The sequence below is a fragment of the Carya illinoinensis genome, chromosome 7 (genome assembly GCF_018687715.1).
Source record: "Carya illinoinensis cultivar Pawnee chromosome 7, C.illinoinensisPawnee_v1, whole genome shotgun sequence".
NCBI lineage: Eukaryota > Viridiplantae > Streptophyta > Magnoliopsida > Fagales > Juglandaceae > Carya > Carya illinoinensis.
Genome location: NC_056758.1, coordinates 34,316,589 through 34,327,979, shown reverse-complemented (window position 1 = coordinate 34,327,979; position 11,391 = coordinate 34,316,589). Strand labels below are relative to the sequence as shown.

The 11,391-nt window shown below is 35.1% G+C and overlaps 1 protein-coding gene across 2 annotated transcripts; it reads left to right on the top strand.

Moving 5' to 3' along the window:
* Positions 1–361: 361 nt before the first annotated feature.
* On the top strand, positions 362–8,112 carry LOC122317050 (hippocampus abundant transcript-like protein 1). 2 transcript variants are annotated; one of them, XM_043133949.1, is made up of 14 exons: positions 362–824; positions 1,942–2,053; positions 2,980–3,092; positions 3,531–3,653; positions 3,761–3,966; positions 4,124–4,199; positions 5,783–5,869; positions 5,987–6,067; positions 6,224–6,256; positions 6,428–6,481; positions 6,566–6,607; positions 6,878–6,956; positions 7,040–7,110; positions 7,481–8,112. In XM_043133949.1, the coding sequence occupies exons 1-14, from the start codon at positions 660–662 to the stop codon at positions 7,517–7,519; spliced, it is 1,281 nt and encodes a 426-aa protein (XP_042989883.1). In that variant the 5' UTR covers positions 362–659; the 3' UTR covers positions 7,520–8,112. The 2 variants fall into 2 exon arrangements, with proteins under 2 accessions (XP_042989883.1, XP_042989882.1); XM_043133948.1 differs by having other exon boundaries at positions 369–824; positions 7,520–8,112.
* The last annotated feature ends 3,279 nt before the right edge of the window (positions 8,113–11,391 follow it).

Genomic DNA, 11,391 nt, shown 5'->3' with positions numbered 1-11,391 from the left:
AAGAGCCTAATGCGATCCAAAAGAAAAGAGGTCTAAAGCTTATTGGTTTAAAGATCCTAAAAAATGGGGCCTAACCCAATTTTTAAGTTATTGGGCCCACGAAAACTATTCCTTCAAGTGATTACCCACCAAAGTGAGCGTAGATCAAGCTTGCACGCCTCAAAGCGTAATTACGTCGCTCACGACTTAAAAATGGGCCCTGAATTTAACTTTGATGTTTTACCTTTGCATGAACTGCAAGCTACGCATCCTTCAGGACCTTCACTTCGCACTCGCTTCACTTTTCGGGTTTCGGCTGCCAAAATCTTGAAGAGTGGCTAGAGTGACAGTCCACGATATTACACAACATGTATATTATGAAACAAAATGCCGAATCAATTCTCAGCGGGCCGGAGGCTGAACCCATTGCTAGACACCTGGGTCAGTCATTCCCTAAATCAACTTACAGTGTCACCGTAACGCTCTAACACGAGCGAGGTTGACATGCAGAATATGCAGTAATCAACAGAGTATATATACACATACTGCACTATTCTTTGAAGTCAAGCAACATTTGCTGCTTTTAAGTGTTTTCAGTGGCTAAATTGTGAAGGGGTGGCTTTTGCTTTATCACCTTCGGTCGATCAGTACTCTTTAGCTGCGGTTTAGCGAGAGAGAATATGGAAAAGTTGTCGGGGCTGAGCCACCTCTTCATGACGATCTTTCTCCATAATTTCTCCACTTTTATGGTGATCCCAGCCATCACTGATGTCACTATGTCTGCACTTTGTCCCGGAAGAGACGAATGCTCTCTGGCCATCTACCTTTCTGGGTTTCAACAAGCGGTATTAATTCTCTTTTATTTACTATCATTTTTCGATTCTCAGTAACTGCAAGCAAACGTTTCTTTCACCTATTAATTACATGCCGGCATATACAACTTTTAAGGTTAGTTTGCCATGCATGCAGTCTTGTTTCTTTTCTTCCTGCTTTGCATATAAAACGCCCTATTGTTTTACTCTTAACATGAACGTCAAGACATTTTCACTGAACGGTTGCTTATAAATTTTCATTCGATCGTTTAATGATTGAAGAAACAATGTTTCGGAACTGTAGCTAAGAATGGGTACTCCTGCAATTGAAATCTCTGATCTCTGTCTGATCTCCCCCGCTCTCCCTCTGATCTGAGTCTCTTTCATCAAACGAAATTTCCCTTCAGCGACGCGATGTTTCCTTCTCGTCTGTCGGCTCCTTCGTCTCCAAAGAATTTGCACAAACTTCCAACTCGATCGCTTGGCCCACACTCTCTTTTTAATTTACCATCTAGTGGATATTGTAACAATAAAAAGTGTGCTCCTGTACATAATGCCCTTGATCTATTTTTTTGCACAAAATCAATCCTGTTATATGTCTTTTATCTACCGTACACTTGTCTGATCAAAGTAACAACATGGCATCCCACACTTTTTGGCCATTGGCTCAGGTAACGTCCACGGTTCCAATCACTGGCGATTGATCGATCCAATATTTATTCATATCTATTTCTCACCTAACGACTATGTATATCTCTTTTTAATTCACGAGTTATCTTTTATCAAGCTTTGAATTAAAACAAAGACTTTATTTAAAGATTGGTAGAAAATATCATGCCTACAAGTTATAAGGAGACAATAGCTAACATCGAAATGACATATATATATATATATATAATTCTATAAGTTAACCAATTTTCTAACATTAAGTCTCGAACTGCCATATTTCCTCTTTCCACTAGAACCCGATCGAATAGCCTTTTATAATCCGTTTAGCTGTATGATTTGTCTGATTACATGTTCTTTCAAATGCAACAATAATAATAGGTCATTCGGCTAATTTCTTATTTTAAATATAAAAGATGAAGATGATACTCTGTCACAGACTCACAGCTTGTATTCAAACTTGTGGGATTAATTGATGGTGCAGATTATAGGTCTCGGAACACTCGTAATGATGCCTCTGGTGGGAAATCTCTCCGACAAGTACGGGCGGAAAGCTTTGCTCACAGTCCCAATGAGTCTCACCATCATTCCCCTAGGTACATAATTATATATATGCAATTTTCGAGTTAACCTCAAATTAGGGTCCAATCATAGTATTTTTCTCTTCATTTTTCGGGGGAAATAAGATATCAAATTCCTTGTCTTCTACGTCTATGTTGAGTTGAAGTTAGACTGAGACCCTTAACTGCTATTTTAAACTTCTATCTATTGAAGTCGTGATAGACGAACTTCCAACACAAAAGTCATGATCCTCGATAGACCCTGCAAATCTTAATGACAATTTGGTGACTAATGTCTATAACCCACGCCATCAAATTAATGACTTTAATGACAATAATTTTCAAGCTTGAGAGGAACGAAGTCAATATCTTTTTATTGGTGGGCCCCGACCAATATATAGTATAATTGACCGATTGTAAGATAACTTTTCATCTCGTGTCCTACAATGTTGGACAGGTTTAGGAAATGGGATATGATAAAAAAAAATTTTATTTAATTTTATCTTATTTTTAAATATAATTTAAATACAAAATTTTCAAACTAATCATTACAAAATTTTTAAATTTGCAAAATACTCTCTTTTCTTTTTTACTTATTTTCATGTATTTTTAAAATATTCTTAAATATATATATATATTTTAAATTCACAACATCAATAAAAAATACTTACTTAATCACTAAATAAATAATTATAGGAAGAAATGCCCAAGACCCATTATGGGGATCCTAAGCATTTCTCAAAAAAAAAAATAAAATTTGAGAATATTATAGATGGGGTATTCTTAATATATAATGCTTATTAAATAACTTATGTGATTTAATATATTCCCGAAATCATGATTCCAAGGTCACCATCTAGCTTCCCAGATATAGCGGCAACTCATTATTTTAAGGCAACAAAAAGCAGGTGGTTGTAGGATATTGAATCAATTGATGATGGATGGATAATATGTGGTGACAGGAATATTGGCTTATAGCAGGCAGAGGAATTTCTTCTACGCCTACTATGCCGTCAGGACCCTCACTGCAATGGTCTGTGAAGGAAGCGTTCACTGCCTTGCCCTTGCTTATGTGGTAAAACACAACCTTACCTCTCTCTCTCTCTCTCTCTCTCTCTCTCTCTCTCTCCAAGCTGCTCCTAATTTCCAGCTTCAAAAGTTACACAAGTTTAAATTGAATATTTCGTGGGCCGAAAGACTAAATATGTAGTTGGGCTTCGGCTGAATCAGCCCATATTGTTGATTACATCTTAGAACCACAAACAACAAGGGCCCAATCAATGTGGAGGGGAAAAAGGTCTTTCATGCGGCCCTGCCGTACCGCCCAGTATCTGAGCCTCAGATACTTTCCAGTTTCCGGTGCACTTCCACTGCCGCATCTGCAGTCGAAAATAGAAAAATGGATTCAGATTTCTCGGTCTAGAGTAGGAAAAAGATAAACGTGGAAACTGAATTTCACAGTAGTTAGCATCCACAACATAGAAAATTTAGAGAATCTGTTGTTTTTTGGTAGGCGGATAATGTTTTAGAGGGGCGAAGAGCATCAGCTTTCGGCGTTCTATCGGGGATTGGATCCTCGGCATTCGTTTGCGGAACCCTATCCACCCGTTTTCTCTCCACGTCTTCTACTTTCCAGGTCCTCTTTCTTCCTCTATTTAACATAAACAGATTCCTCGGGCCTCATGTAATTTCCCAGATGGTCCTCCTATAGTGCACATATATATTTAAATGAATTGTCGTTAGGTTGCGGCGTCTGTGGCTATGATTGCAGCGGTGTACATGAGGGTATTCCTGCCGGATTCGGTCGTAGAAGACGGTCTTTCCGCTCCAATTCTCTCAAAGGATAAACTGCACATTACTAAATCGGATGGAGAATCGAACAGGAATGGTACCCTGGTACTCAAAAGAATGCCTTCTTGGGAGGATATGGTCTCCTTGCTCAACACTAGGTCCGTGAAGTTTAATTTCCCTATCGTTACAACCCCACCACACCCCCCCCCCCCCCCCCCCCCCCCCCCCCGCGGGGGGCCCGGCGGCTGGTTCTTGGAAAGAAATTTGTAGGAACAGGAATGCTTTTAACCGTTCTTGTTTGGACCAAATTTGCAGTTCGACGTTTTCCCAAGCTGCAGTCGTTTCCTTTTTTAGCAATCTTGCAGATTTTGGCCTTCATGGTTCTATGATGGTACTTTCCATTTCCATAAATTAGACGCACATTTTCCATTCCTGCACTTGTTTATAGTGGCTCTAAACTCTAAACTGGTGGGTTTATTTTTGGTGATGGCTTGTTATATTCATATTTGACGATTCAAGCGTTATGGTCTTGTTTACATTTTATGTATCCAGTGTGCTACTAATTTCTTGAGCTTGTACTTGAAATTTGCAAGCACATAGATGTTGGCTATGTTAGTCAACTTATCTTGCATGTGAGGAGGATACTGATGAAATCTGCGTGCCTCCCATATTCTATAATTTAAGCATTCACATCCGGTGCCCCAAAGCACCGGACTTCCCATAATTTGAGATTTATTATAGGATTTTGATCAAAATACCTCCCACATTCGGATCCCTATTTTAGGGAAAATGTTTAGGGGATGAACAGTGAGTCTCCAATATTTATTATAATTTTAAATAATAATTTTAAAAATAATTTAATTAATTACGAAAATAGAAAAAAATTAATTTTCATATCCACAAGAAAATAATTTAAATTTTTGTTTAAAATATTCACTAGAGTAATAGTTCAAAACATAAGAAAAAATATTGAGTAGTTAAGTTTGTAAATAGAAGTGAGAAAAAAGTAACAAAGAAAGAATAGAGAAATATTATTTTAATAGAATAGAGAAAGTATAGAGAATGGGATGTAGGAGGTTTTTGAAAGATGAGTAAAATTTAGGGAAAAATTTTAGGGAATGTACTTTTTAGCCAAATTATAGGGAATTTTATAGGGAATGGAATGTGAATAGCTATGCTACCACTAGTGTGTGCACCAAGGGTCATTAAAAATTTTCAGGAATCAAAGAAAATAATGTCTATCCACTGAAAAATAAATCATACATGGTACAAAGGAGTCTTTACGGTTGATAAATTATTTTCATATATGAAAGTGGAATCGTGAACACTTTATCAAAATCTGGGGCATGCTGTATGATAATATAGATACTTTACTCATTTGGACGCGTTCGTTCGGCATTTTTCTCTTCTTTTCAAGACTTTAGACATATAAACTTATTGAATCTTTACATTTTGACTTTGTGATCTTGATATTCTAGTATTTTGGTTATGTTCAATGTGTAACATCTTGAGTCTGCTGTGCATATTGAATTAAAGAGAACGTGCAAATTTAGTCTGAGAGTTTAATATGCTATTGTCTATTGCAACTTCTCAAGGGGCTGTTAGAAGCTGAAAATGAGTAGTCTGGGTTTGTACTCGATCTTTGCTGGTACTCATTGTTATTTTATTTATTCTTCTGGAATGAATAGTATCTGATTTCAAATAGATGCCAGTCAATGCACAGTTGTCTATGCCTCTTATGCTGATCAAGGGAGAAAGATTTTGTTCTTGCTTAATTGATCTGAACTGATTCCTAGTCTTTTTAACAAATATTATCTTTTTGAAAAAGCTCATATGACTGGGTAAATAAAAATTCATGAATTAGACTTGCTTAGATCTTTGCAGCTGGTATGTATAATCAGACATAGTTTTGTGCAAGTGGACCCTCTAATTCCACAGGAGTTGTAGAGTTCAGATTTTTTATTTTCTATGCAGTATTACTTAAAGGCCAGGTTTCATTTTAACAAGGATCAGTTTGCTGACTTAATGGTCATTTCTGGGATTGCAGGGACCATATCACAGGTATGTCACAGATTGTTTGTATTGGTGCCGCTTGCATTCCTCTTGCGTTTTCGTTTTCAATATAACTGAAAAGTGAGGTATGCCTAAAAAATTCTAAAACTTGAATAAATCATGCAGCTATTTCTCATGCCTACATTGGTTCCTGCTCTAGGAGAGGCAAAGCTGCTTTCAGTAGGGCTCTTATTTAGCTGTGCACATGTAAGCCCCTTGTCTCTCTGTAATAATTTCCTTGCATGTTACAACGGCTTGAGCATAAGAACTTCTGTCAAAGTTGATTGTTACCCACTTATAGCAAAAGTTCATTGTAGCACGTTGGTATGTTCTCATTTAAGAAATTTATGACCTTGAATGCAGATGTTTCTTTACAGCATTGCGTGGTCCTTCTGGGTACTTCTTTGCAACTTTACTTTCAGATACAAGTGTCTTCCTTTTACTTATGTTCAATTTGCTTTCTCCATCATATTTCTGAATAGTAATTGTATTCTTTTAAAGCATATCTGGTATATGCTTCAGCTTACTTTGACCTTGCTCTAATATGGCTAACATTTTAAATGATAGGTTCCTTATGTCGCTGCTATGTTCTCTGTATTTTTTTCTCTAGCACATCCATGTGTGAGTTTTCTTCAATTTTCTAGTTTCAGTCTATGACATTTACTGGGATGTAGTGTGTTGAAAAAATTACTTTTGAATGTGCAGTTGAGGAGCATTGTTTCCAAACAAGTTGGGCCCTGCGAACAGGCAAGTTTTCTTGAAGTGTCTGCTCAATTTTTTTGCTGATTGGCATTGTTTTTAGAGTGTGCGGGCATCATTCCGTTCAAACCTATTTTGATCTCATTAAAGAATTTAATGGATTGTTTTTCCTTGTAGTGAGTTGCAAAAATATTTCTGCAGTATGTGTAGACTTGAACATGTGTCCTGTTTAGTGCAGATGATTTCTTTTTGACACAGGTTCTGGGTTTTACATCTGACTAGTCTTTTTTCTTTCTTTTCATTCCCTATCTGTTACAGGGAATGGCTCAAGGGTGCATTTCAGGCATATGTTCTTTTGCCAGCGTTGTTTCTCCTTTAGCTTTCTCTCCTCTAACAGGTGATTGGATATTTAATGGAGTCATTTATCAGGCCCAAGAGCCAATTAAACTAACAAGTAACAACAATAAATTGTTCTTTCAGCTTTATTCCTGTCTGATCGAGCGCCTTTCAATTTCCCTGGATTTAGCATTATGTGCATTGGATTTGCTATGGTAAGAGATTTTACATTATGACAAAGATGTGCATTAAATTTAGTTGTGGTCATTATCTGAGAGAGCACTCCTCTTTTTAACAGCACAAACCTGCAATTCACTCTTTCTGCATTTAGATGGTCTATCAATTAAGATTTGTGATTTTACACCAATACAGAAATCTATATGTGATTAACACCAACATGTAGACTGCCATATGTTAGTTGGATGTGGCTATCTAATCTACCAGTCTATACCATTTTAATGCCTTATATCTTGACAATGTTTTATTGTTAATTTTGTGGTCTTAATGTTTGTATTTTGCTTCTTTATTTAAGTATCTCAATATGTAATATGTATTTTTATAGCTTTACCGTATATACTTTTCCAGTTGCAGTGTCAATTCTCAAGACAATTTTTATATGTATAGATGATAGCTTTCGTTCAGAGTATGATGATAAGGGTGGCTCCGCCCTTGGTAAGTGATGGAGGCAGCGGTTGCAACCATGCAGAGGTCTAGTTTTCAACATTGCAAATGCTCCAAACTGGAATTGTATTCTAAAACCTTTCATTATTACATATAACAAGTATCGGGTAAAAATTGTAGAGCTTCCAACCTGCAACAATCATCTTGCCCCGGTAACATGAGCATCTGTAAATCACTCCAAACCATTTGCTTGCATTGCATGGGGAGGAATACGTTCGAGGTCATGGCAACAGATTTTATGATTGTAATGGCTGCCTTCAAAGTTGATACGGTGAAGAAACGGCAGGCTTCAGTTTATTTTTAGAAAGCACGTCAATGGTAAAAATCTTTGTATGTTTACATTTTCAGGACATGATGCATCTCTTTTAATACTTTTTGCCGCAGTTTGGACATGAATAAGTAGTGTAGAAGAGAAACTGGCATACTCCTTGTGCTATATTGTTGTAGCGAACGTTTTCTCCCCTTTGGGTCAGAAAAAATTATTGAGGCCCATAAATATCCAAGCTTGCAGCATCTTTATGTTGTAGTTGGTCACATCTCAAATATGAAAGTAATTGGCCGTTCTCTTGTAGCCTTTCTGACAAGGAAAGTCGTGTCATCGTCATCGTCAACGTCAAAGCCAACCCTCGTCAAGTCCTCCATTTTCGGAGTACCAGATGAGGTGTTGAGGTGTTCATGGAAACACTCATTTTAACTTCTGAAAGTCAAGTGAAAAGCCTAGTAAGTGGGATTCCCAATCAGGCACCATTAGTAATTTAGCAGTAACACCGGTGCATTGGCCAGCACAAGTCAAGACCACAAACCGCAACGTGGGGAAGACTAATGATAGCATATAACATATTTAAGAATACATATTGTAAAATAAAGATATTTTTATAAAATGATGTTACAGTTATAAGATATTTTGCAAAAATATTTCTCCTTTTAAAATATAATTGTATAAAGTGTTATAAAAATTTAGGTGTATTTATCATTTTTTACGTAGGGAAAACCCGAGCAGCATTATTTACAGCACCAAGTAATAATAAAAATTGGCCTGAAAACTATCATTAAGTTTTGAACTTCAACACAAGAAAAATACCTGAGAAATTATATCAATATTTTCACGAATAATAATGCGCACAACTCTTTTTATAATTCTTTGTACAATCATAATTAAAATTAGGATATATGACTTATCAAAAAAAAAAATTAGGATATTTTATATAAAGTAACATTATTCTTATAAATAATTTTTTTTATAAAAATAACCTTAATATAAAATGTAATTTTATTAAAGATGTTATGTTTGTCATTTTGATGTTCCGTACCTATTATATTTTGTTTTTAATATTACTCCAACATAAAATCTCAAGGAAAAATGATTTATATATAATATTTGTAACACTTTGATTCCGGAGGTTCGGAGAGTTAGCTCTTATTACTTAATATCAACTCCAATATCACAAACTATGAAATCTAGAAAACTCCATAAAATATTTATTCATTTGCTTAACCCAAAATTCCATTTTCCTTCATAAGGATAACAAAGAAATCCTCAATAAAAATAAACTAGAAACCCCCCAAAGACTCGAAAAAAAAATATTCTTAACTCAACATATCAAAACAACTGAAAAATAACCAATTTACTAACTATGATTCAAATAAGTACTTGCATCCTCGAGCACTTATTCATCTATGATTATCAAACATCTCTAACATCGCCTATTCTTAGTCCCCAGCTGAATTATCAAGATTATTTGAAAAATGTTGTGGAGACAAGGAGGTAAGTTATTAACAACTCAGTAAGTAGATAACATATACCAGTGTGTAAACATGAGCATTTACAAAATTCAGAATGCAGAACAAAATATTTATATAGTCAAAATGTAGAATTAAAACATGTTATAAAAAATATCAGAGCGAATATTCAAAAATATTCTTATTCAAAATTATTTTGGCATAGCATAACTGACCATCATCATACCAAAACATCATATCACATCATATGCCATGCTTAACCTCCGTGGTAGGGTTGTGCAAACTCCGGAAGCTAGCCGAGCTGAAACAAAATGTGAATCTTCCCCTTATTATTTTCGGAGTCCCAAGTATGCACACGAGAAAAATCACCAAAAAATCACTTTGTTTTCAAAGTGGGTACACCAGAAACAGAATAGTTGGTACCATTCCAAACATAAGCTACTATTAGCACCCGTAGTAATAGATCATCATCCACAAACCACATCCCAAATTCAGAATGTCATACCAAAAGTTTTCATAAATCACATCATATCATATAAGAGTTCATAACATCTTCAGAATAGAACAGAATCAAATCACAAAAATATGATTTATGCATAAAATTTTATATTCGCTATCTTTTGCACAGTTTAGAAACAAAATGTCAAAAAATAAGCTCATATCTATACCAGTCATAACAAAAATATTTTTGCTTTCATACAAAGTTCATTAGTAATGCTGAAACAAACAATTGAGGTTATTTTTCATATTTCTTTTCAAAAACCAAAATATGCATATTTTAAAAGTCAATCTCGTCTCATTTTCCTTTTATGCAAATTCTAATATAAGAATCCCATTTACCAGAACTTTTTAGCTTTTCAAAATATACCCACAATAGTGTGAAGGAAAATCAATCAACACTTATTAAAAAAACATGCAACTTGAATAAATCTCCAATTGAACAGTTACCCTATAATAACACCTAAAATACTTAATTTAATCTATCGAAATCCTAAAATTCTCATTATTCTAAAACAACGTCATTTTCTAAAACCATCAATATCCAAATAAAAATAAAAATAAACATTAGAATAGTTTCTAAAAATGTAACTCAACCCAAACTAATTTTAAAACCCAATCCCAATCAAAACCTAATCTCAACCCATAGGAAAAACAGCCCACGTAAATGATCAGTTTTAAAACATAAAGTTTGAAATGGACATTTAAAGTAAAAAAAAAAAACATAAATACTCAAAAAGTTCGTTTAAGGAGGATTTATGAAAGCTTTCCAATACACGACTTTAAAGACATTTGTGTAAAACCAAAAATACTGTATTAAATAAATAAAATAAAAAGATCTCCTTGACTTCACCAAACCATCAGGAAAGTGACAAATAAAAACAAGATCGAAAATTACAAGCATGACCTAAGACTGCATTCATCTCAACCCAGAACACTGAAATCTAAAATCATAAGAGTCATGCGGCTGTGCTTACGGTGATGAAAAATGAGATGTGCGACAACTTACCCAACGTGCACAAATTATGTACACCTTGCAGAAAGAGGTCACCTTGAGCCTACCATGGTGGTGCAAATGACGATTTCATTGGAATGGTAGCTGGGCATGAGAGACAAATAAAGATGAGAAAGAGAGTCAAAGTGATGAGAGAGAGAGAGAGAGAGAGAGAGGAGTGAAAACAAAACCCTAGAGATGGAGGGAAAAGAGAGATGAGCAACGACAAGCCGTGGAAATTGGACTTGATTTAAGCGTGCATGCATAACAAACATACGTGCATCAAGGATGTGGAGTATTAAACAAGATCTTACAGGCTTGGGTATCGAAGGTAGAAGGTTTGGACTCTTTTTTTTTTTTTGGGTTTTGGATTTTGATCCAATCTCTAATAATAATCTAATTTGTCTTACTAATTTTTTCGACCCATAAAAAAATATTTCACTTATTCTAAAAATATTTAAAAATTTAAACCTACCTGGCAAACTCGATAAAAAGAAATAAAGTCGGTATTTGTCAAACAAAAAGTTAGGCCCATAATTCATTTGAAAGATATTCGTTATTTTTAAGTAGACTTTTCACCTAT